The sequence below is a fragment of the Rissa tridactyla genome, chromosome 5 (assembly GCF_028500815.1).
Source record: "Rissa tridactyla isolate bRisTri1 chromosome 5, bRisTri1.patW.cur.20221130, whole genome shotgun sequence".
Taxonomy (NCBI): Eukaryota; Metazoa; Chordata; class Aves; order Charadriiformes; family Laridae; genus Rissa; species Rissa tridactyla.
In genome coordinates, this window is record NC_071470.1 from 61,288,969 (window position 1) to 61,316,293 (window position 27,325).

The 27,325-nt window shown below is 42.0% G+C and overlaps 1 protein-coding gene across 9 annotated transcripts in view; it reads right to left on the reverse strand.

Moving 5' to 3' along the window:
• The window catches only part of ADGRL3 (adhesion G protein-coupled receptor L3), a 524,212-nt gene that overhangs the window by 263,663 nt on the left and 233,224 nt on the right, over nt 1-27,325 (reverse strand). For all 9 annotated transcript variants that reach the window (XM_054202410.1, XM_054202406.1, XM_054202409.1 and 6 more), the window contains one exon: nt 12,815-13,028. In XM_054202410.1, coding sequence (XP_054058385.1) covers nt 12,815-13,028 — 214 coding nt within the window. The remainder of the gene's footprint in view (nt 1-12,814; nt 13,029-27,325) is intronic.

Here is a 27,325-nt window from a genome sequence, read left to right on the forward strand (position 1 = left end):
GGGAAGAATTGTGAAGTTTCCTCTTAAAAAAAGGCTGTCGTTTGCTATTTTTCTGTGCACATGTTGCTATACTTTCTCATACGTACATCCCTCTCTACATATATGCAGTCAACCTAGATGTATATACAAACATGCCAACTGTTGCACATTAAAGAAATGCATATATTTAAAACATCATACTGTATACAGTCTATTTTGGCAATAGCCATCTGGAAGAAGAAAAAAGCATAGAAGAAATACTTAACGTAACCAAACTAGATTTTGTACATTTCTGCCAACCTACAGAAAGAAAATTTACTGGCTACTCATTGCTCTGCAAGCAAATTAGCCATTACTTCAATAGCTTTATCCATACAGAGACACCCAGGCTACATCATATGGCAACCAACTTCAGCAGAAGGCTATCTTGCTTTTCAGTACATTTTTAACTGCCGCGGAAGACAGGACAAGGACACATTTATCACTGTTACGAAGGACATACCCCTGCAAGTTTCAGTCTCCCAAAATCTTTTATTTTCCTGTATGGTCAAAACATTTTGTTTTGACAATACCATTTTTTTCTAGTTAAGACCTCCCCTGGACCACGTCTGGGTAACCAATGGATAACGATGGCTCCTGTCACAGCACAGGGATTTCAAAATCACCCAACATCTACCCCAGGGCCTCATACTCACCGCTAAGCACTCCAGCCATTCCCGCTGCCAGTGCACGTCTTTAAATTAGCACCACAACCACTGTGGCTTTGTTTCTCTTCTAACTGAGCAACACTGTGACCAAAGCCCTATCAGGCCCTCCTTCCTGTAACACCCTTCATAAAATCTGTGATATTCAAGAAATGATGGACTCTTGATTTCACGTTCCTTTTTCACGGGTGCCTTATTCCTGCTGAAACAGTGGAATGAAATTATGCATGGAAACTCTGCTGAGAATTTGCTTCTTCACGGAAGAAGAAAAAATGCCCGACATGCTCAGAATTCAAATCAGAACCAGAAGGGCCCTGATTCCGTGTACAAGTTATCAATACGATACACATTTGAAAATCGCATGGTACTTGCCAAACGTGAGGGTGTCCCCGTGGGAGGAAAGGGATTAAGATGTAACCTTGGGTCAAAAGAGGTTACACAATCAGGATTTCCCATACCAACGCTGAGGAAATTAAATTCATGGTGGAGATGCTCCGCTGCTGAAATGCAAGGAAACACTGGAAGAAACTATCATGATTAAAAAACATGAATTAATTCTTTCACGCAGAAGAGCCCCAAACACAGATTTGGCAGGAATACTCTTCAAACTCACTTATTTATTCATTCATTTTAGTAGCCATGCTCGACTTTGTGAATTATTCTTGATAATTCAAGCAGACATGTAAGAAAGTACCCAGTTCCCACATATTTTAATACATATTCTAGACTCTCAAAAATGAAAGTTTTTGAACTATGTATCTGTTTCTACGTGTTCATATACATGTACATCTCCAAAGAAGACAGCTGAAAAAGGGAATATTTGTTTTTCATCTCTTAATTATGCTTTTTTTTCCCCTTAGTGCATTAATTTGGCAGCTAAAGGTTTCCGCTCTCACTGAAGGGTGAAGACAACAGAGCCTCTCGGAGCCCCAATTTTTGGCACCACCTCACTCCTACTTTATGCTTGAGGCTACTTCTCCTCTGACTGATTCTTAATTTGAATAAGCTTTCACTGAAGACTGTATCAGAACTGCAGCAAGTTAATCTTATTAAACCATATGAGTTTAAAAACTCAGAGCTTGATGTCAGGCAGGCTGTTTCCAAATTGGTATACTTAAGATCCAAATTAGATCACGAGCAAAATATTAAAAGGCACTAGAGCCATTTAAGAGTGAACTTCCATTTCCAAAAGAAATTTCTGGACATTGGGAACCCAGGACTCGTGCCAGTTCAGTGGGAGTCAGGCCCTGGCTGCAATGGGTGCTTTTAAGTGTTTTAAACCCTTGTAATTTAAGCTACAGAGAAAGGCTGTTACGACGTAAAGGAATTTACTTCACCTATTGTCAATACCAGCACAAATACATGGGTCCTCCTAAAGGATGCTTTAGTTATGGGAGGTTTCTACTCCCACCCAAAGTCTCCCGACAAAAAACACCTTTGGGGGACGCTGCATCAATTGGCACTGAATCCGTAAGCTGGATGCAATGAGGTGTGTTTTAAACACTATAAAAGAAAATCTCCATCCTCTTCCTCTCCCTTCGCTCTTTACAGAGCAATTTTGGTTTTTAAATAATTGACAAGTGTTTACAACTTCAGCTTCACTTCAGCCACCTCTGGGCATAGAAGACTGCAGTCATTAGAAATGGGGGAAGTGGTGACTAGGATGCAATCCACCCTTGGCTTGCTGACACACTCAGGCGCGCAGTTTGCGGCAAAGTAGGTGGCTGCTTAGGTCCCCTTGACTTCCAGCAAGTTGGTGAGATGATCTACCGGTGCTTTTGCTGCTTGGATGTCATCCAGGCCACAAAAGCGAAGTTTGCAGAGATCTCCTGGAACGCTTCTACCTCTGTGCCGGCTTCAGACACAGCTCCTGTCACGTGCACAGCATTACACAAGCACCAAAGTGTTTTCTGGATCACAGTCTGACACAACAGGCATTAGACTGCACTGTTTGGTGCCTGTCTTTAACTCTTTACATCCAGCTACAAGTGCAACTAATCAACTGAAATTGATTTTCCAGAGCTCAGCCTAATCCACTGCATTGAAGGTGACCTATATTCTTTGTGTGTATGTATAGCTAAGGGGTTTGGGTTGTTTTTTTTTTTAAGGTGTCTCAGATATTAGATGCCTGTGTTCAGCTGTTGGCAACCTTGCCAGTAATTCAAAAGCGGTGCCAAGGAGCACTTTGGACACAGGCAGATTTTAGATGGTTCCTACAGATTTCTCCCCTTCTCCCCCAAATATCAACAGTGAAGACTACTCATCTGCCTTCGTACATGCAATTCTCTGTTACCCATGGGAAAATAACTCCAGGTACCAACTTGAGCAGACCTCCAGTCCACCAACATCCCTGACGACAGCATAGTGCTCTGATACGCATGATTCAGACCCCAGACAACTGCAACAAGCATTATATTTTTTCCACAACTAACCTTGCTCACTCCAAACTAATGGTTGCTTTTATATTTTACTCCACATATTTTCTAGTATTAGCATAGAGAACCAAAATTTACTTTCCATCAGTGCTAGCTGGGAACTAGTGCAATCATTTACGAGGAACTATCTGTTCCAAGTGACCAAGAGAGCTAATAATTTATCAGAAACAGAACAGGCATTTTGGGGAAGGACATAATTATATTTGTGTGGTTTGTAATACTCGTGAGTAAAATGGGACATTCTGCGTAATTCAAAGCCACTTGGGGAAAGGAAGAGAGGAAGCAGGCGTTCCAAAGAGAAATGGCCTCAAACTCTCAAATTTAATCACAAACAACTTTTTCCTCCCTCCTCCGTCCTTTTGGTTTTGCTTAAAACAAAGAAAACCTTCAGCATCTGAGTAAGCTTCACAGAGGGGGAAAAAAAAAGGCAATTAATAATCAAAAAATCAACATCTTGCCTTTACATAAGTAGATGATGCAGCCTGAACTGGAATGCTGTACAGCTCATCTTGTCTCAAACATGGTAACGGGTATAAAGGGGTACTCAGGGAAAAACAATGAGCAACTTCACACACTCGTAACAGAAGCCCAAAACAACCCTCCCTAAGAAGAAATATTTGAAAGACTATAACTTTCTCCCTTGGAGAGCAGGTAAATTAGAAGGAATATGACAAATGCACACAAGCTAATGAACAGAAATGGAAAAGGTAGCTTGGATGCCTCTGCCTTCACAGTCTGAGAAGGGATAGCAATGAAATTAAAACCTGACAAAAAGCAATCATTTTTTCACACAATAACCTATTATTCTGCTGGATTTAGCTCCTAGAAGTCATCATGACCAGGGACTTCATGAGATTCAGACAGGATTTGACCATTTATACGGACACCAAGAATATACAGCAATTGCAATTAATGCTAACAAAGAAAATCTAGAAAGAATATTAAAAATCTTGGTCACTGGGGTGAAAGGTCATCTCTAACTATAAGGGATCAGGATAAAAAAAAAGGTGTGGAGGTGGCGGAGACAGTCCCTGCCCACAAAGGGATGCCATGTCCTGCCCCGAGATGGGCAGCTTTTCTTCTGGCCAGCTCCAAATCCTCCCTTCTTTCCTTGCATTAGTTTTATAGTTTTCTATGGTTCTCTTCCTGTTATTCCATCTCCCATTCTTCACAGCGTCTCTGCAATAAAGTTTTTCCTGCTTTGTCACCAGTCCTACTCTGGGTAAAAGCATGTAATATATTGCCTACTACCAACTGCAACTCTCAGTAACAGACTGAATGCTGAGGCCGTAATTCAGTCCAGAGGCTCTACTACTGCCCATAAACTACTCGCTATCTCTCAGTTTACGATGTCAGCAGGACTCCAGCTGAATTAAGGCTTCTACTGTATATAACTGACACCAACGTATTATCTTATGCATAATGCATAGAAGATGGCTCTAATCATAAATTCCATATCCTGCCCTTCCTTTACATCACAGATGCAGCCCGGCATCTCTTATGCACTCCGCGTACTGATATATTAAAACCTTCTCCTGAATCATAATGGCAGCAAAACCTTTTCTTGGGTCACTGCTTCCGATAAAAGCCATTCATTCCCTCTTTACCCCAAAGAGGCTGAAATAAAATTCAGCTCATCCCACTAACAAAACTCACACTTAAATTTAAGGACCGTGTTGAACTGATGATCCAGGAACATTGCCTGTGTCAGTCCATATTCTTGACACTAGCAAGGGAATGATTTGCACCTAACACCCATCTTTTGGCTGTTTGCATTTGGTATCAGCAGAGTGATCACACAGAATGCAAAGCTGCACCATGGATGCCAAACTGCAAGCGTGCAAAGGTGAGTGAGGTCTGCAGCGAGCATTTCCAGCCCTGCAGAGCAGTACAAGCAGACACACAGAGGGTGTGGTATAAGCCAGCACTGGTTTTACACATCTTGGAACGGAACATGGAGTTCGAGCTCCAAAGACTCCACAAATGATGCAGTCAAAAATGCGCTGAATGAAAGCTTTGAAATCTCCTGGAGAACAGACAATCCCCTGCGTATAAACCCAATTTTGACCTCAGGCACAGACTAACTGAGCTCTTTTGTACAAGAATAAAGTAAAAAGCAAAAGAAACTGATATAGATGCATTACTTCAAAGCCATCTTACCTCACAGCCCTTTAGCCATTACTTCTAGCCAGAAGACTTACCGGAGAAGCAGCATGTACGTATCTTTCTACTCAAACCAATTTTTTTCTTTGTTATCTTAAGATAGTACGAGTCCATTTAGCCTGCATAAACCTTATACCCTATCTTGCAATGCTCTAAATGAATTTAAGCCTCATGACAAAATGACCAAGCATATGGAGACCAAGCCCTGTGATGGCCTCGTAAGGCTGTCACATTCAGGCAGACTGAAGATGTAGGAAGACTGAGCAGCAGCATCTTCAATGTTCATCGCTTCAGCAATTTAAGCAACGGGCAGGAGGTGTCACGGGCAGCGTGCAGATACCTGGCTTTAACCTCTGCTTTCAGGCACCTCAGATAATGCTTTTCATGGTACTAAATTTGTGTTAGCAAAAGCAGAGAACAGTACCCAAGGACCTAGAGTTGCACCTTCCCTGATCCAGGTTACAGGAAGGCTTTCTATGTGCTTGCACCCACCTCCTGCAACATGGGAATAAATGCAGTACACATTTCAACCGGCGGACACCACTGTCAGCAACGTCTCCATCTTTGCTCAACACTGGTACAAATTAGTAGCTGCTGTTCTCAACAAGTCTCAAACGTTCAGAAAAAACAGATGACAGGAGCATGTTTCACACAGGTCTTCTCCCACTGGCAAAAGCTACACGCAGCATGCTGCCAAGGGCTGGCCAGTCCCTTCCCTCTGACACGCTGGAGCCAGCCACCTTTCACACTAGTAAAGTAATGGATGGAGTAATAAACCTGGATTTTCCCTGCATGGGTTTCAGCACATCATGTGTTCTGCACTTCTGAGGCCACTTCAAGACATGATTTATCCAGGACAATATCCCATGTCTTCTCTTTGTCAGTTAAAGGCTGGGGCAGGGGGGGATGAAATGAAACAAAAGAAAATAGCTGAGAAACTGAAATGGTTTTAGAAAACAGCAATGATGAATTCCTCCAGCTTCTTCCAGCCTGCGCACTTCAAGGAGGCCTTTGCCTTTTGCCACGGAGGCTGCCAGTTGCACATTTCTTTCTCAGCTCGAGCCTGGATTTTCTCAAGTGACAGCGCATTTGCAAATAATAACGCAAAGGCAACCAAAAACCAGCAGCCACGGCACAACACAACTGTCTATTTATTTATTTATTTATTTACTTAGACTGGGGTGTTTTATAGCTGGCCACGGCTACCAATTGGTACCCGGGGAAGCCTTAAGCGTTAGTTTTGATCTACAGAGCCTTCCACAGCTTAGAACCTAATTACCTTCAGAAACTACTGCCTCCTCCTCATCTGTTACCATGGCAGCTGCAATCAGCTGAGATGCTTGGGCTGACAAGCCCTGATTTACTAGGGTACCAGGGCAGTTCCAGGGTGCTGTCGCTTTCAGAATTTACTCCTCTGCTTGGGTCTGACAGCATTTTCAGGAAAGGAAGAGGTAGGATAAATTAAGACTGTGCAGGCTGGGAAGTAGCAACCTTTTTTTAGAGTGACTCAACAGCTCGGTGCATACTGCTCCACTAGCACTTATTGTTTTTTGAGGTTTTTTTGTTATTTTTCTCTCCCCCCCGCTCCTTAGGAATATTATGTCTGGCCTTGTCCCAGGGTCAAGGTGCAGATGAGATTAGTAGACTTTGCTTCATTTTAAAATATCTTTCCACCTGGTGAGAAAAATAGATTGTTTAACCAAGTGGTAAGGCTTGTTTTCTAGCCTTTAAAATTAGAATCCAGGGAACGTGCACTTCAGTATTCCCTGTTAATTTCTACTGGTTACAGAAACTACTGTTTAACTGAAACATTAGTATTTTTCCATATTGATGCTTTTCACATGGCAGTCTCAAAGCGCCAGACTTGTACTTCCCAGAAAGAGAAAAGCCTAGCTTCCCATTGCAACATCTCAGTCCTTCAGAAATGCACTTCCCATGCCATCTGTGTGATAACAAATTTAGAAAAATGATTAGTATCTTGGCAGTCTTCGCAAAATGTACTCAGGATGCAGGGGAAGGCAGAGGGGTTCCTACCAAATGGGGCATTCAAGTACCTGAGTCAGAGGTGATGACAATGTCTAAGTAAGGGGCTGTTTTCTGAGAAATATGCCATTAATTTTGTAGTGCCTGATACAACTGTGCTGCAGTTCAGCTGAAGTCTGCTCATTCAGTCCTCTTGATGGCCTTGTTATTACAGGACCTCCAGGTCTGCAGCTCTCCTTGTCCTTCATGTTGTCCCCACATGCACCAGCACAAGCTACTTAATATAAAAGACCCTATGAGAACATCACAAAATTGGTATGATCAAAACCAGTGGCCATTTTATGAATGATTAATGTGAATTATCCTATCTCTAAAATACAAATAACACTGCCTCTTTATTTCCCAATGCAAGAACAGATCACTGGCATTGAGAAATGTCTTAAAAATCACAGGTGCTGATAGCATCAATAACAGCACACCATGAAATGCAATAATATTACAATAATAGTGGCACTCGTTTCGGACTCCTGCATTTTTCAGGTCATCAACCAAAAACATTAACAAAGCACAGCCCTTCAGGAAATGAAAAAATCTTTGTGGTGTAATGCAAGCTGGTTCATACAATTTCTTTGTTCTCAGCCACTCTGTGCAAACTGCCTGCTGCCATCCTTCCAACTACCTGGAGAGTTGTGAGTGTTCCTCCTGACATAAAAGGATCAGGCCCTTTGATGAAACTAACTGGAAATCTGAGAGTGTCAAGCAGCTGACGACAGTCTTATGCTCTTAATTGCACTTCTTTCCCGCCCCCCCCCCCCCAAAAAAACAAACTCTAGGTCTTGACCTGCAGGCTTCATCAATGACACCAGCACTGAAACAACAGGGACAAACCACACAGATTAGACTTGAACCTAAAGGAAACTAGCTCAGCTAAGCAACTGGAGCCCAGCAGGGCATCTAGTACCTCCCAGCTGTGCCTCCTGCAGAGCTACTAGAAATTGTCTATCTGCTCAGCCCGTGTAGAAGACCAGTAGAGCTGCAGCGACCACCTGCCAGGCCCTGACCTGCACCGCACCAGGTGCTCTCCTGGGGGCAGAGAGCACCATGACCAGCTGCAGTGGAGCAGAGGATACGCATCCTGTTGCGCTCTGCAGGCTGCACATCCTCCGCTGGAGGAGACGCAGTTTCTCTATCCTGGGAGCAGCGGGAAGCTTTGGGCAAGAGGTGTCTTGCCTGTGGGACACAAAACGGGTCCAGTGCTCCCTTCAGGGAAGAAAAGAGAAGAGAGCTGAGCAGCTTTCAGCCCTCGTCCCCAGGCCAGAAGTAACAGTGGCACATAAAAGCTCTGCAACGCTCTACTGTGGCAAAAGGCAAAAGCTGCCCCCTTTGCAAACTGAGCTCTCTGAGCTGCTGAGAGATACAAGAAAGTACCCCAGCAAGAGCTTTGCACGTTTTCTAGCTTCCAAATTTTGAAAAGGCAGAAGGAATTTTACTTTGATTTTGGGAACAGCTGCTGAGACCTGTGAACATTTCTCCCCTGGCTCCTCTGTTACGCCTGCTGGTTTTGTCTTATTATTCCATCCCTCCTTTCCTTCCTCTGGCTTAAGAGTGGCAGACAATAGTTGGGGTAGACAAGGATCCCTTTACTTCCAATATCTGGAAAGCAAAAGGAAAACCTTGATCTTGCCTTTAAGGCAAAAAGCCGCAATTGTTCTGTGTATGCGTACCTACGTGCCAGCTTTGCTACTCAGACTTTCCCCCGCATTTTAACATTCAAGTTTAAAGCCTACAGGAAAGGATAAGGAGCTTAGTAAAACAGACTGTTTAAAATTACAGAGTTAAACACAAAGGCCGTATCGAAAGCATACAGTTCTGTGAACATACATGCAAAACCTGATCCCCCCCATCTTCTTCCTTCCATTGGCTTCAACCCAGGAAAGTACACAGGCAGGTCTTCATTTCACAAAACGCATATGCCTTAAAAAGAAGCACACGCTGGCATATTTGTCTGAATCAAGGAGGCGGCAACTAAATGTTTAATTCCCTTGCCAGCATTGCAGCCTTATATTTGTGTGTCCCTTTTACAAGGCGACTAGCTCCACTGACTTGTAGTGAAACCACCAGCACACGAAAAGTAATACACAGATTTTGCCTTCCTGAGCTGGGCATCTCCTTGGTAGAAAGCATTCACCAAGAAATTCAAGAGAACACACTGAAAGCTTTTTTTTTTTTTTTTCTCTTTTTCTTTAGGGTTTTTTTAATAGACTAAATGGCAGTGTTAGCACTATAAAAACAATGGCGTCTCTAAGGGGAATAGGAGGCTGCTTTTCTCTATTATTCGCAGAGAACCCTGGCTGTTTGAGCTGATGATATGTTAATTCTGTGGCACAGTTGCTCAAGGGAGGACGTAGCAAAGTCTCCCATGGTACAGTGCACACAGTGTACAATGGGCATGGTTAGAATTTAATTGTTTGTTACAGCCCTTGAAAAGACGTTTCTCCAAAGCAAACATGCTATGAAATACATTTTTCTCTAATCATATCAGAAAAACTTCAGTACATAAAGCTCTCTTTCTGAGCTTTTACGGGCAGCTGCTACTTGAATGCTTGAAGGAAGAGCTGGTAAGTTAAAAAACAAAATAGGCCACAGAGATTTAATTTCCTATAAAATAGCTCCCTACAAGCTGTTTAAATGTTCTTTACTTAGAGCAATACTCCAAAGATTTTAGAGATTTTCAGGGCAAGGCTTGCAGTAAGAACTCCTTGTGTTCCCTCTGCTCAGGGGGCTCCACAAACACACCATCAGATTTATGCCTTTACCTTTCAAAATAACCCCATGTACTCGTCTGCAAAATTAATTTAAATAAACATACAGAAGAAAGGAACATGCTAGCTTAATTTTTATTGGGGGGTGGGGGAGCAATCACTAATATCTACCATAAATCTGCTCGCTCGCAGCCTCAGCTCACATACTAACATCTCTGTCTCACACATACTTTTCTTCCCACCTTTCCCTCTCCCCCTCCCCGCAGCCGTGCCATAATGTGTCCAAGTCGGCTGTACAGCGTTGTTGATTAAAAACTGCCAGCAGTTAGACAACGTATTATAAAACGTACAAGGGGACTGTGTATTTACGAATGCAATAATTAATCAATGCATAATAAGCGTGCACTGCGCGTGTAGTTTTTTCTTTCCATACGTAGACAGCTTCGATTACCACGCGGGTTACGTGGCCAGGAGGATCTTTAGTTCCCAGTAGCTGCTTCCCCACCCTGCAGCATTAGCAAAGACAAGCTCATTGTGTTAAAGCCTGTCTTCATCTGCAAAACCACCCAAATACTGCTGAACTGATTAATTTTGCAGGTAGAAGCTTTCAGAAGAAAATGCCATTGTTACTGCCACAACTACTAGGCTGTCACAATTTTCCTTTTAAACAACTTTTTTTTCAGAAGCTCAGCTATAAGGCATACTCAGAGCTGTGAGCTGGCAGACTGGCTTGCATCTTAAGAACATATTTCATTTTAATGGTTTTATTTTTAAATTCTTTCAACTCTTTGAATTAATGGAGATTAAAAAAAGAAATGAGACTGACATGAAAATGCGAGGTAGAGTGTTTTTCCCCTTTTAAACCTGTCTTTTAACTAGAAACAGGTAATATTTATTTTCCAGAAACTCAACAGTACCCCATTAATAACACGACTGCACGCTACTTCATGAAAATTGACCATCAAGTGGCTTAAATGGAAAGAGACACCACCCTTTCCTGAGCCTCCTCACTGATAAACAGCATCAAGCAAGGCCCCACAGATATTAATATTCAGTCAGTAGGGATGTGCTTTTCCCTTGCAAGAAATTTCCTCCTCAGTGGCCGGCTTCTACAGCACCGCTTTCTGTCTAAATGGGAAAACAGAGATGCTTTGCCCCAGAGATGCGCTTCCCTGCTAACTCTCTGCTAAGCTGTTTTGAGTCTGCAGTGATGGTATCTGGAGCCGAGTAATCAATGTGAGTTTTCATCCCAGTGCTGTGGGCACACACGATTACGTGCCCTCCCTGACCAAAGGGCTAACGTTTATTGCAAACTTGCTACACGTGGGGACTGACCAGAAGATTGCAGAGCTCTGCATTTGGCTTGGAAGCTAGTGCCTGGAGAGCACTGCTAGGTGTATATATAAAAATATTAATACTTTGTAACAGCCCACAAAGGGGATGACATGGTTTTGTTCTGCCAATATGCAGAGGATTAAGGATTTCTGCTTGAAGCCACTAACAACCTGAACAGGAGAATTACAATAATTCCACTAAAACCATGCCGAATCCAAGGGACAAGCTGATGGCACGTTCTTACCCTTTCTGCTTGTCTTGAAAACATAACCGGCACAATCCTACAAACAGGACTTCAACCAGCTACGCAAGGAGGTTCAGCTTAAAGAATGGCCTTATAGGAGCCATATACAATGACAAAGACATTTTTCATGAGACCTCTCAGCGTTTTGAGATCTAAATCCTTGATGTGGAGCAATTCTAAAGGGAGCTCAAAAATAGCCATTAGCATGTCAAATACAGATGACACACTTTCTTTTCTGTTGCTCACACAACTCCATTTTTAGTGCAAAGCATCTCACAGAAAACAGCAGCAAGATACTCCATTAAGACCTTGCACTGCTTTAGCCATTAGGTCACCATGCAAACATTGCTACCATGACTTCAATTAGCAACGCTTTGCCTATGTCAATACCATTATTAATACCCTAAAATACTACTTTCTATTACTATTTAATTAACAGCCAAACATACTGAGTAATTATTCACATGTAGTTATTAGGAGAAATGTACTGAATGCAATTACATGTCAAGAGCTGTGACTTACGAATCCTTCCCACAACACTTCCTGGGCCAGAAAATACCCTGAAAAATTCAGCAACAGTTAAAGGCTCTCCATAACTAGGATTCCTCTAGGTTGGAATAAACTGTTAGGCCCCGCTTCTCCAATACAGGAGTCTACATGGAGTGTATCACAGTTACTATTTCCAGATGCAGTAGCCACACTTAACAGCAATAGTTATTATACAGAAATTTAGTAAGTCTTCTGCAAAACAAATGGGAGTTGACTGGCAATTCAGAACCACCCTAAAACTAAGCCTGGCAACATGATGAACGATAGAGACTTTTCTTTGTATTTTGAAAAACGTAAACATTGTTCTGAACACAAAACATTATTTTTTTTGCATACAGCACAAAAAACAGTGAATATGCATTTGAGAAAGACTTCATGTTCAGTAAGAGCCTTGATATTTAAGTATGTCAGAGGTAAAATTGGGAGACAGTGAGTATCAAGATGACTGATTAGTAGTACTTACAGCAAGTGTTATTTATATTGCGTGATGCTAACCAAACTCTGCTAAACCCACAGTTTAGCAATGATAGCTGTAATTCTGTGCACATACATACAGACTAAGTACCCGCATTTTCTCATGCAAACACACACACAAACTGGTGTGTACATACCGGATTAGAAAACCAGCAGTCAGCAAACAAAGAATATTAAATGCTATACCTTTGAGTCATAATCTTATAGGCATCTGGCAGATAACAGCGGATATTCTCCATCTGAGCAGGATCAGAGTCACAGATTTTATCATCAGTCCTCCCGTAGTTGGCACTTTCGATCATGATAACATCTGTTCCCGGGCAGCGAAGCTCTATGGGGTAACTCTCGCAGGACAGTTCCCTTCGGACTACAGCCATGGGGACCGGAGCACGGCTGAAAGCTGCAAGGATTAACACAGAAACACAGCAAACATTTACTTTCCACACTGAGGCTAGGATTAAAAGTGGAACAGTGTTTAGCAGCAGGTTTTATCCATGTGCTGTACTGAGATAGTTTTGGTACCATTGAGATATGGTCTGCAGAAATGGGGTCCAATCCCCCGCTGGCTGGCTGCCCAGAGAATCACTTCTCCACTCAGCAACTTGATTTTCTCATCTCAAAAATAAGCTAATAATCCCTTTTATACAGGGCTTTAGAAATCTCCCATTGAAAGAGGTAAATACCAACTATGGCATTGTTATTACTTCTACTTACCAGGTGAAAAGCTAGTTGGCTTTGATATATAAAATTACAGTCCTGCGTTGTGCCTGATCAACCGGGGGAAATTTTCTGACAACAAGCAATGCAAGCACCAGGATCCCACCTGCTCAGCAAGATTGCATCTGTCCTACTGCAGATGTCATAACATCTGCATTGCTCCGCGTCCTTTTGTTGGTCCTTAGAAAACATGAGCCTAATGGCTTTTGCTGTAGCCTGCAGCATGCCAGGGGATGGCCTGCGGGTTCTGGCAACCATCCTGAAGTTTGGGCCCTGCAGTCATTTTTTCCATGGAAGGGCCAATATATGGGACACCGGGTGACTGAAGTTCAATCTCAGCTTTGCATCATATTTGCCTGGATGTTCAATACTGTCACTTACTTGTAAAGTTAATTTAAAGAGCTCTCAGAAATCTTACCTGTTTTAAAAGAAATCCATGCTACAGTTTGCAAAAGAAAAAAAAAAAAAAAACACGCTTTGAGATGCCTTGAAATCAAAGCACTAAAGTATCAGTAAATAAACTCACATGATAACAACCAATAATATTTCCCATCTTTACAGCCTCTTTGATCCAAATATCTGCAACAGCTTGACAAACATGAATGTATTAATCCCCCAAATATCCCTACGAAGGAGCTATGCATCATCATTCTCGTCTCAGACGCAGAAGGGTTATTGCGGCTTCCAGAAGATCTCATGGGGAATCCACGGTGAAGCTGGGAACCGAATACTTGTTTTCCAGCCAAGCGCACCAGCCACGAGCTGAAACAAAAGCCAACCCCTTCCCTTCCTTTTTCCCCAAGCATGAAAACTTAACCGAAAAGGTTTCCAGTGGCAGGGATGATGTACCCTTCTGGCTCCATTTTGTACTACTTCCAGCCACAAAACTCAACATACAAATTAAGCCTGTATCTATGCGATGGTCACAGAGCAGTCAGAGAAGGTTTAACCCTCTAACAGATCCAGGGCCCATCTGACACCGAGCATCTTTCAAATACTCACTTTCCCCCCTGGCCCCATTATAAAAACACCAAAATACCCTTCCCAAAATCAAAAATCCCTTCCGATGCACTGTTGTCTTGTCCCACAAAACTTCCACAAGGTACACACACACCAAATTTGCTTATGGAAATAAAAGCATACTGACATTTCTCGGTATACCCCTTAACTGTATCAGGGCTGCTCTTTCCGTCTGTCTGGCAGGCAGCAATCCAACACATTACTCAAACTTCCTTGAAGCCTTCTATTATTGTCAGTTGTCTCATTTAGATTTGTATTATTGGACAGAGAAACATTCCCATTTCTGTAAATTTGCAGGGATTACTGTAATATCAGATCCTTACTGATGCGCCAGAGTTGTGGACTAATTGACAAACGCCCCAGACAGACGTGCGTTTACTCTTGAATAATAGCTTCTACAATTAGCATAGCTTTAGGGTTTGGATCATGTAAGACGTTCTCCTTCACCAAGACCAGAAAAACAGTTTTGCCCAGAGCTCACATTGCACCATACATTTGTGTAATGCAGTGAATTCTTACTGTGGCCAAGCTCTCCTGTAACAGGAGAAGGGAAGCAAGGAGGACAAGTGCAAAGCCCTGCGATGCAATACCTTGTTCTTACCCTTGGCTTTACGTCACTAATCAATGACAAGGGATGATGTCACTAATCAATGACAATGATGGGACACAGAGACAGCATTTGAGCAAAGAGATAAGCCCATCAGAAAAGCAGAGTCGGCAAAGCCCAGCAATTTTAGCCTGCCCTACAAACAATATCAAGAGGTGTTAAGTCTGTTTGAAAGGGTCTGTCCACAGAAGCGCCTGCAGCAGCCCCTGCTCTGCGAAACAACAGACCCTGTGGCAACAGTGGTGAAGTTTATATTTGCCTGCATTACCTTTAGCATTCACTGGCCCAGTGCTGACCAGAAAACTTCTGATGCCAGGCTGCTGATTTTGGAAGGGAGCTGTGGTGAGCTCTCTTTTCAAGCCTCTTCCGTACTAAACCTGAGCAGATTGGCAACACAGGAGGCAGAAGGTTTCTAGCAGCTTTTGGCAGAACACTCAGGCCAAGTGCCCTCCCTCCTCCTGCCATGCGCTTAGAGGACTCCTACTAACTGCAAAGAAAATGGCAAAATGACGTTTACAGTCAATATTAGCTGTTTGGGGCTATGGTTTGGCCCAGTTCTTGGTCAATTTGGGTCCTTTTCTCTTGAAGACTACTGTAGGCTACAGAAATGGCAAAGACAGTTGCTCATACTGCTTTACTTTTTACAGTTCCCACTTATACAAAACAAAACTCAAACCTCTGACCCACATGCTTCAGAAAGTATATTTTTGACGTTAATTCCTATGCATTTTCTGCAGTAACTATTCTATATTGTCAAAGAAAGCAGACATTAAACACGTGATGGTTGAAGAAAACCCCACTTATAATCACAAAAATTAACTGTCTGGGAATTCACTCGTACAAACTTGGTGTATTTGTCAAACAGCCATCCTGTACATATGCAGCTAATTTTAACTCTCGTGTTTCGTTGGAAATAAGACATTAGGAACTGCTACCAGCAATATGGTTTTATTAAATTAGAAGTTTATATGAGGGCAAAGATAGCATCCTAATCTCACAGCAACTCTGTCAACAATGATGATGCAGTACTTCAGGCTTCTGGTGGAGGATTTCACAGTTAATATGAAAATACAGAGGTTTAATAAAAACTGTTAAACATGTTTCTGTACCGAGTGTGAGAGCACATATCTGGTATCTTGGACATCTCTTCTGTACGTGAGACTTTTCACCACTGATCTACTAAAATTGCATGAATGCAATTTTACCCGCCAAAAAAACAAAATCCAAACCAAACACCCCTCCCCAAAAATAACAGCTCATGTTCTACTTCCCATTAAAGAAGCTCTGGACAGATGGAAACATTTCTAGATGTGGCTTTCTGTTTACTGGAATTCACCTTTTTGTTTCTCACATAATCATTCAACTGCTCACCATTAGAAGGGCAGCTTTCACTTACAGACACCTCAATGTGGTATCATGGAATCAACATTTATTTCCTGGATATACAGCATAAAAGAAATGTGACACTCTGGACAAACTGTAGGAATAGCTGAATACTGTAATACAACATGACAAGAGAAAGCAATGGCACGTGTTTTCCATCCTGCCATCCTCCGATTCAGTTGCTCTGCATAGCGTTTTTTTCTACCCCGATAGCTGCAATAAATACTCCAAAGGGAGATTAGAGGTTGGCTGTTTATCTCCTTGTAAGCACATTTCTTGATGTTGCGTCCCTATATGATAATCTTACTTAAACATTTTTACTGGTTTTCCTGTGAGGAGCAAAGATTTTTTGCCTTTTGCTATGAAATAAGATACGTCAAAGCCCATCTGTGAAATACACAGCACGACTGTATTAATTCATTAATACACTTCTCTCTTCTTTGAGCAGCTCCCCATCTTTGCAGTCTCTCACTGAGCTCCTTATTTAATCTTCTAAATAAGTGACCTAATTGTTGGCTTGAAGTAAAGAGTAGCTGATGGCTGCTTACTACTTTGGAAAACAGGTGTCTTTTTCCAGGATCCTATGTGCAGACAGCCATCTAAATACAGACGGCAGAACTTAAAGATTTTGAAAAACACTCTTTTTAACATTTAAACACGTGCCAACTTGAGTCTTATAAGTGCAGCCATTTAGTGGAAAATCATCCTCCTGAGCTTCTGCAGGGCAAAGTGAGAGCAGAGGGTGAAACGGCAACAGATAATGACAGGATTTTATCTGGGCGATTTAGAACTTCTTTGTCTCTGCTAATTTCAGGACCTGGAAAATTAAGTAAGTCATCAAAATCTTGTGCTTTTTCTCCCCCTCACTTTTGACCTCAGAACATAATTGCCTCTTGTCATGCCTGCAGGGCACGGGCTTGTAGTTATCACTGTGTGCTTAATCAAATGCTGAAATAGCCTTTAAATTGCGTGTCTTCTTGGCTGCTAGAGACTTGTTGAGCTCTGTTACATTTAGAGGCATGATGGTAGTAGATGTACTTTTAAAAGAAAAGTGTGGGATGATGCTTTTAATTAGGTTTCATATGCAATTTTCGCAGCAAAATGATGTTCTGGCTCAGAATTTTCAGAGTGAAATTTTGGTGCATATTTAAGGGCGGTGAAACAAAAGCTGGAAATGTAGAGATAATTATTTTCCCAAGCTCTGCACATGATTTGGTCTGCCCAGCTAAATACCTGACTTACTGTTCCCAAAGGGAACACAACAGGCTGGGAGAAGAGGTTTCCTGCTAATTTGGAGGAATGCTTTGTGTTTGTAATTTTGCAGTACTTAATATTCCCACAGTTCACCTTGACTCTGCGGGGGGGGGGAAAAAAAAAATCAGAAAGTAATAACAAAAAAATCCCCCCTCTCCCCTTATTCTGAAGCCTTCTTAGGTATGGGTATGAGCTGAAATCCCTTTCAGGCACTGAGTCAACAGGCCTTATATGATTCTGTCACTCCCTGAAGAGAAGCGCATGCTTAAGTGCTTTTCTAAATCAGGGCCCTACTTTTCCCTATTAAGACATAAAGTCTCATTAGTGTATTCATTTGCAGTGTGCAAACATAGCTCAGTGCTTCTTCTGTCTCCCTTTTCCTTAATCCAAATTATACTTGGCCTCTGATTTCAACAACAATATTAGTAGCAAACAAAAACTCAGGTTAAAGATAGCGACCATAAACATTTCTCCAATGTACAATATTCTCATTCCCCAGTATTTTCATTGCTCACAAATATCAATGTAGTTCTAACATCTAACTCGATGATCTCAAAGGTCCCTTCCAACCACTAAGATTCTGTGATTCTGTAACGAGCTTAAAAAAACTGGTTGGTCCAAACTTCTTTGAAAACTTCTGATTAGTATCCAAATATTCCCTCTCCCTCGCCTTCTCTACATATGCTGACAACAAGTTAAATAGCAAAGAACTCTGTGTCTTTTCCAAGGGGACAGGGTGGAAACGCCTTTCTTCTACTCTAAGTCTGCAGAGGGGTTAAAGGTGCATCCTACAGACGATGGCTGGTGCCAAGACATTGCAGCAAACGCTTGCAACATCCATATGCAGCTCCCCTGGGGAGGAAATGCAGACTGAAGGCGGCCAGTGCGGCCAACCAGCTGGAGTCATCAGCAGTGCAAGGCTGGAGCTGGACAGTGCTGGTCTCCACTCCCGGCTCTCCCCTCTGTGCCTCGGTTGATTTCTCTCTCATCTATAACAATGTGAAACTTATCTGTTCTCCATTACGCACTCCAAAATCTGCTAGGGAAAGAAGAGAACTAGATATAATCCTCAGAAGGTGAGGAATGTGGCTTCAGCCTGGGCTTCCCCATGTGAGTCAAATACCACCCACCCCCCCACCCACCTACCCCCAGGCTCTCTTAGGCTTTCTTTCTTATTTCATAGTAGATATCAAAAACAATTTGCAGCTTTCCTATGGGCACCTTCACCAGAAGCAGTGATCCCCCTTACTCAGCAAACAGCCAGCTATGAACAGACTTCTCAAACTGCAGGAGCATCCTCTTATACGATGAGATGGAGTACACAAAAAGAAGACAGAAGAGAAACACAATGCTGTGCAACACACCCCAGCCATGGCAACCAAAGAAAAGCTAAAAAACCCCACCACCTCACACCTTTCCCTGTGCATTTTACGTGGAGGTTGAGGTCAGCTATCTTATGGTGACATAAATTGCTTAATTTACCTCCATTATAACACTCAAATGACACTTGTTAGGGATTTGCTCCCAGGTTATGTGAGTGAAAATACAATAGATGTTCAGCAGCATGTTTCTATGAGACACCCTCCTCCATGATGAAGAGGAGACACAGGAGAAAGGTGTAAGTAAACATAGAGGGGTATTTCTATAGTGGCTGCCAAATCCACACACAGACAGCGCATTTTCCAAGGTGATGCAGCCGAGGATGCAAACAGAAGCACAATAAAAAGCCTAGCCAAGTCCCAAATGGCACATATCTCTGAAGCAAGCCTCTGTCCCCAAGCACCAGCCTCCTGGAAAGTACCTTTTATTTCTACGGCAGACCTCCTTCTTCCACATTTCTAGACACTCTAGAGGTCAGATCTCACAAGGGTGATGCAGAAACAACTGGTCCTTTCCACTACCCATTCCCATTGAGGCCTAGAAAGCCCCGGGACAGTAGCCAGAGGATTAAGCACCAAACAGCTACATCCTGAGGTACTTCTGCTGCTCACGCTTCATACCACTGATATTCCTCATCTCCTTGCCATGCTCAGATGGTAAATACCCCTCTCTCCCCTCGCTCTCCCAAACTCTAGCTCAAACTATGGAGAAGCTTTTCTCATTAATAAAGAGTACTAGATTCTCTTAGACTGTGTAAGTATTAGATTAGCTCTTCCTATAGGGGTAAAGAGAAAAGAAATTTACAGATGATGGGCAAAGAGGACTGGTGGAAGACCACCAGAAAGAGGAAAGAACAGTGAAGTCGATGCATTTGCACCTAAGGATGGGTGCTCGTCAGGGAAATGGCTCATTGCAAGGCCCTGTGAGGAAAGGAGATGAAGTGATAAAAGAGCAAGACCAGAGAAACCAGATGGTAACTATGAATGGAGCAGTCTGACAGTACGAGGCGACTGACGACGTGTAAAGGGAGAGGCAAGACGGCAGGCTGGCCCAGGGAGACGTGGCATTGAACTGAAGCAGACCTGCAAGACCAAGCACTGCAACAGCAGTATTCTGCTTTTTCTATTTCTCCCTTCCCATCTTCTTTCTGGGACTCCTGGGCCACTGCCTCATTAGTGGGAAATACTCTGAGAATTGCAACAAACGTTTCTTTCAACAACTCCTCATCTTCACAAATCCCCTGCTTACAGAGAGGTGAATACCTCTGCAGCTAATGTTTACACCAGAGCACACTGCAAAGCAAGGCATCACGAAGGGTCACCCTCCATGCAGCCAAAGGGGCAATGGTCCAGGGTACGCCCACCTACCGGGTCACTATTGTTGAAGGGAGAGAGTGTGTTCTGCTTCTCCCCCAGCCTAGCCCTCCGATCTACAGCCATGGTTCAGAGGCTGGACCTGCACACAGTTCTGGTGGTCCCTCGACACCTTCATGAGGCAGGTCAACTCAGTAGGCACCAAGAAACAAAACCAGGGGGAGGGTGGGGAGAAAAGAGAGATTTCTGCTGCGATGGTGGAGTTGAATCAGCTTAGAAAAGGTTTGCTAAGGATACAGAAAGGAAGCATAAGATTTTTAGAAGGAAGGAAGGGAGCCCGAATTCAATGTGCTTTTCAAAAATACATGACAACCTACCTTCAAATCAGAGGTCAGAAGCACAGTCCCAGCCTGAGCTAAATGTCACTTAAATGAATTTAATTAAAGCAGAAGCAACAAGTCAAGAACAACAGACAAATGAAACACAGTCTCCAAGGGGAAGGTTGAATGCAAATACATTAATATTTAGGCCTCGTCATGGGAAAAAACTATTCCCAAGTATCTTTTCCTTTGCAGTGGATCATCTCATTTGTAACAAAAGGCACGCACAAGAAGATACTCAGATATGACTGCTCTTTAAATTCACAGGCTTCCTTCACGTGAATTAACTTTCAATGTAGGAAAACAGTGCACAGATAGGGCAAGTACCTGCGGTTAAAGCCCTGCACTGCAGTGCATAAGATGTATAGCCACCCCTATGCTAAACTTGCCCTACAGCCTAACAATGACGTTACTTAAAATATAAGGGTTACAGATCCTGATCCACAACACTGAGACATTCATGTACTCAATAAAGGAAGCGTTAGGTTCTGTGCCATGGGGACCAGTCCTTTTCACAAATCCACATACCACAAACCGCACTGGGGCCTTCAATAAAGAAAACCATGCCATTTATTACTTATCCAACTCACAGTTACTGTTGTTAAAATAGACACTTAACCGTCTCAAAAAAAAACCCCAAACCAACAACCAACCAAATCCAAAACAAAACAGGCAAGCTTTGACTTTGACATTGCTGAACAATCTTGAAGTCTCAAACTCAATGCAGCACAAATTAATGTGGCGAAGCAAGTAGAATTTCACTAATAAGAAAATTTGCCCCGTTTTATATTAGTTGACTGTAGCTTTTTATTGTAGGCAAAAGTAAGGCTAATTTTTTAATCTCAGATAAAAACTTTTTATAAACCACCACAGTAGGTATAGTCATAGAGGCAGTTAGGTAAACAAATATAAAGGGTTTAGTCTAAGAACATTAAGGAAAAAGAATTTGTTTATCATTTTTTGATTTCATATTAAATCATAAGTTCATTTAGTATTACACTTTATTATTGTTTCCATTTAAAACACTAGCTTAAATTCTTACCTTTGCTAAAATAATGCATATCTGGAACAACCTTCCTGTTACCAGCAGAGTTTTTATGGTATGTCATCAGAATGGCCTTCAATAGGATTTAGTGATACCACCAAGATGGATATTGCCCAAGTCCTGAGGACATGCTCGTCTCCATCATTTGTACCTCCGTGAACTGTGAGGTGGCAGCCCTAAGCTACAGGAAGCAGGACAAAGACAGACTGGAGGAGACCAAAACCCAAATGCATCCTCAAAAGTCAGAGACGGTCTGCCATGGAGGATGACCACATGCAACAGAGCCCAGATCTGACTTCTATCTCACCATAGGACAAAAAAAATGGGCGGGGAGGGGGAACACCAACAAAACCCTAAAACCAACACACACACAAAAAAGAATAAAAATCCCAGAAGTCAGGGAGAGATCCAGTGAACTCAATAGGTTCAAAAATCCTTTTAAGACAAGTTGGATGTATTTGGAGCTTTGCTGAAGAGCAGAGTGACTGCAAATAATAGACTCCTACGGAGTAACACCTCTTCAAAGTTAAAGTTTAATTTTGATTTACAGTTCCCTGAATAGCCTCTGAAGGGGAACATTAAAACTCTTGTAGAAATATCTGCATTATTAAAGAAATGATGAACAGCAGAGTGAGGACTACTTTGTGCTGTTTGTGGACTTATTTACTGGAGCAGTAAATCTATTTTTAAGTTTATATTGCCTGGAAAGGAGAACTGTGAGAAAACTGAAGAGCTGCCCAGAGAAAAAGCCAGGCAGGCAAAAGAGAAGAATTTCTCCTCAAGTATTAGAGGCTGTCATTCAAACACCTGTATAAAAATATGGGGCTTCAAATATTTATCAGTTAAACCAATTGCTTTACATCACCGAAGGCCAAGAATGACTCCTTTAGAGTTAATTTTACAAGAAATTACCCAGACTGTGAAGACTAGCCATCTTCAGTAAGTACTATGGCAAAACTGTAGATTGTTAAATAAATAACTGTGATTTTTCTTCGTGTTTTAGACATCACAGCTCCTTCGAGTCTCTGCCATAAATAACAACAGAAAATTTGTTCTTTCCACTAGCCATAACTCTGTGAAAGTTTTATAAAGAAGCTTGAGACTGCTTTAAGATCTTGCCTCCTCCCAGAATTGCAGTCCATTATACATATAATTTTTTTCTATATCCATACACACTTCTATAAATGCATGATATATATGTAACAGGCAAAATGGAAAGTGGCGTTTTCTACATGGCGAGATGAAATTTGTGGTCCCCTACTCAGCACAGCTTAAAGGTCGCTGATTTTTAGAAATCAGTGGGTGCTTATCAGCAAGATCTGTCGAGTACTCCACAAACACAACCCAGTCCCCGGCTGCTGGATGAAGATTTCCATAGCATGACATCTATAAGCTCCATCTCAGAAACAGAGGCATGAGATCTACAATCCTTTTTGCTGAAACGCTAACAAGAATTACAAGTAGGCTGCGGCAAGCCATTCGTTGCAGCCCTCTGAATCGTGACTCTCCCCCAAGTCTGTGACGTAACTCCCCTCTAACCTCAAAAGATCAAGGATTTCACCTAAAATATACTAGCAGCTAAAAAGAGCTTTGCAGAAGCATACACATTCATCTGAACAGTGGCCAACTTTGTTTACTTTCTTCCCAATCATAAAAATAAAGAACAATAAGAGAATTAAATTTAGGGAATGAGCTGAAATGCGCACACTTGCTCCAGGTGGAAATATATTCCAAGTAAAAGCAGATTTTCAGGGAAATCACATAGTTTTGCCTGCAGATACCCCTTCTCCTCAGCGGAAAATAGCAAAACTTTAAAACTAATGAATTAAATTAACTCCACAAAATGGTTCACTTACTAGGAAACACAACTAAAATCCTGAGTGATGAAGTTTCCTATTGCACCCACCTGCTCACAGCAAACACTGTGGCTTATTATTTTTCCACCTAATGCAGCCTGTGCAAATATTGCTCCAGAATACCCTGTAAACATACATATGTATGTGTATATATAATACACATATACACACAATACTGCCCACCTCAAAGTGAGCCACAAAAAAAAAGCTGAAATAATGCTCAGCTGTAGGCTCCCAGAAATGCTCTGAACAGATTAACTGCTCCCAGAGACAGGCAAATAGCCCTGCAACAGAGCAAAGAGCTCCTGGGCTTCATACTAGGGAGATGATGCTTATCCTGCAGCACCACCAGGACTGCCATCGCCGACCCAGGGCAGCTGGGGCAAGGCAGCGTGGCCAAACTCGCCTTACGACATTTTTATCTGCAATAAATACTCTGAATCCTGCCCTCCACACCCCACTATTTCAGGTTAAAGTAACCAGGGGACACCAGGATACACGTTTCCACTCGTTTTCCACTCCAGCCTTCAAAAGTGGTTAACAACAGTCTAAAAAGCATTTTTAAAAGCAGCAATAACAACTATGAATAGTCACAGAGACACTGTGCTCAGTAAAAAAGCAACACGGTACTGGTTAAAAGGCAACCCGGTTTTATGGAACTCCCTACAGCGCTGGCTATCATGATTTATTACTTGTCCTGTGGGAAAGCATAGGGCTCCTTCACAGACACCTGTGCACAGGACTGAATAAAAAGAGGGTCTGTGCCCCAAAGGACACTCTAAAGAGAAGAGGAAATACGTGCAGATTAGAGACAGGAACTATGGTGGCACAGAAAATGATAGCCATGCAACGTGGGTAACAGACAGATGCAGATACTATACTTGAAGGCACAACGCTCACCAGTTCAATGAAAATATGGTTGAGAAAAAAAAATTATCTAACTTGCTTTAGGAAAACACCATTGCAAACAGCTATGACGGATGGAAGGCTTTTCACCCCCACCCCTTTTTTTTTTTTTTTTTTTTTTTTAAACACAATCACTAATCTTGTTTCAAATTCTCCTCCTCCAAGAGGCAGATGAAAGAAGTAAATCTTTTGCTGATCTGCCTGGCAATGAAAAACAGGATCTAATTGTTCAGAGAGAGGTATCAGGGCTAAAGGTAAAGAAAAGTTTTCAATGAAATAACCTGATGAAAGATTCCATCCCTCTGATACGGGGTCAGAGAGAGCAAGACTTTTTCAAGCCCCAGACAAGAGAATGCTGCTGGGACACCAGAGGATGCCCGGACAGAAGGCTACAACAGAGAGGAGGCCCTTGGAGAATTGGGAGGCCAAAGTTAATCAGGCACACTGGGCACTGCAGCTCAGCCACGCAACAACATCTCACACAGTTTGCTCAATCAGAGAGAAGAGACGCAGGACCCAGCACCCCCAGCTCAGCAGCCCTGTTGGACAGGGGAGGTTTAGGAGACTTCGAATAACACTGACCTTAGGCTTAGAGAGTACCCAGGCTTTGACCTCCCAGGACAGAAGATAGTCAAGGATGCTTCACACGGACCATTTCAGTGCAGCAGATGGGCGAGGTTGGGGAGCCGTCGCATCCAGGGCAGGACTCCCCAGGACCCCAGTCCATGGGTACCCTCCAACAAGACTGGGAGGCAGACCCACCCGGCACTCACCTGCAACACTTGCCAAATCCTTCTATTTTTTTTCCTCCCTAAAGGTTTCTGAAGGATTCCTCCGCGTTGAAAAAAGCACCATGGAAAGGTTTCCAGAGAATTGTTTATGGGAGATCATGAGTTAAATTTCTGAAGTAATTATGTTACAGTACATTTAAGTGCGCTTTCTAAATAGAAACAGACTTGTATCTATCAAAGGATCCATTTCAAGCACTTTTTCCTGTACCTACAATACCTGTTTCCTTCTATACCTATTTCAAGCATTGTTCTTCTAGAGTTATTTATACTTCACATCTAGAATTTTCTGCTTTTTCTAAGAATAAAATTGTTGCATATTTCCATCATTGTTTGTTTGCTGTTCATATTCAAGGAAAGCATTCTGCTGTCACTGCTCTCCAAGGGCACTTTTGGAGCATGAGGAAAAACCTTTATAAAAGAAATCAGACTCTTCTACTTGCGGTTCTTCCACGCCCCCTATTATTGTGTAATAAAGCACTTCAAACTGTGTAGGGTTAAAAAACAGGCTGGGGGAAACCACCTGGGCGAAATACCAAAGGTCACTGAGAAAGTCTGATGTTGAGCCCATCCTCTCTAAGAAAATAAAGTAGCTTTTCATGCACTGCAATACTTGCCCATATTGCTTTTGGGTGGAGGTGCTAACACATGTGAGGTTGCCCAAAGGCCCCTAACTCAGATAAGGGATGAGGAAGAGCAACTCCTAAATATCTCTTTACAAGTTTTTCATTGCCTTACTATTAGGGAAGCATATGCTGGAAATATCATGCAGTGACTGACAAAACCAATACAGTATTGATGCCCACTTTTGACCATAAAAAAAATCAAGGAAATTTTAGTGAGGCTGCCTCCGGGTAGTTTCATATAGGACACTAGTCTAACAGGTAAGTTGATCACAAACAAACAAACAAAACAAACAACAACAACAAAACACAACAAAAAAACCCTAACCAAACGCCAGATGCCTATGAGGAAGTAGCAACGAACCAATTTTTAACTTGGAAAGTAAAATAAGATCACAGTCCTGACTGGTAACATAGATACTTGAGGTTTTTACCCAGTATAGCTCCTTGTAGATTAAAATATTTCACACAAAATTAAACAGAAGTAAAGATTTAAGTTTAAAAATGCAGACAGTGAACTGAGAAATCTGTTTCCAGATGACAAAATCACCAACTCTGCAATCACGAGAAAAAGCTTCTTTTGTTAAACAGTCTACCCTCACTTTAAAAAAAAAAAAAAAAAAAAAAAAAAAAAAAAAAAAAGGAGACAAAGGCAGCAATGCAGTTAACAAATTACAGTTTGGAAACACAAACATGCAGTAATAAAAGCTCGAAATACAAATGAAGTAACCGTGGACCATCAGACTAAGAAAAATTATGCTTGCAAAATTCTTAAAGCAGCAGCAGTATTTTTGAAATAGTAAGGTATATGGGTCAAAGTTATCAAGCACAAAATCAACCCCCTACAAATATGCTGTAACTCACTCCAATCTGTATTTTGAAAGAAGCAAAAAGATGTATTCATAATTCACAGTGATAAAGAGGTACTTTTTGTTCTATCAGAGATTAGCAAAGATACAATATCTAACAGCCCAGTATTTTTCATTCTGCAGAATTAGATATCTTCTATCTGGAAGTTTCGAAAAAAAACCACAACCCTTTTAGGAACGCCTTGATGTTTTTTAACTCGATTTGGGACACTAGCACATTCCTACTAGAAAGCCCTTAAAAACAAACAAACAAAAAAAAGGCTGTAAAACCAGAACGTAACCAAAACCTGAACACAGAAAAAAATGCATTAGCTGTTGCTTCTCAAAAAGTAATATAAATTTGGAATTGCCATCCCAGCTGAACCATTTCTGGAAGGTCAGCAAGAACCTCATCAGTCCAGTATCATTCAACACACTTCTTGATGATCTGAAAGGAAATAAACTCAAAGCTTGCCAAATTTGCAGTCGGCACAAAAATTGATGAAATGTTAAGTAATGACATGGACCTTGTTGGCTTTGCAGATTGATCTATACCCTGTCTGAGCAGACCGTGCTT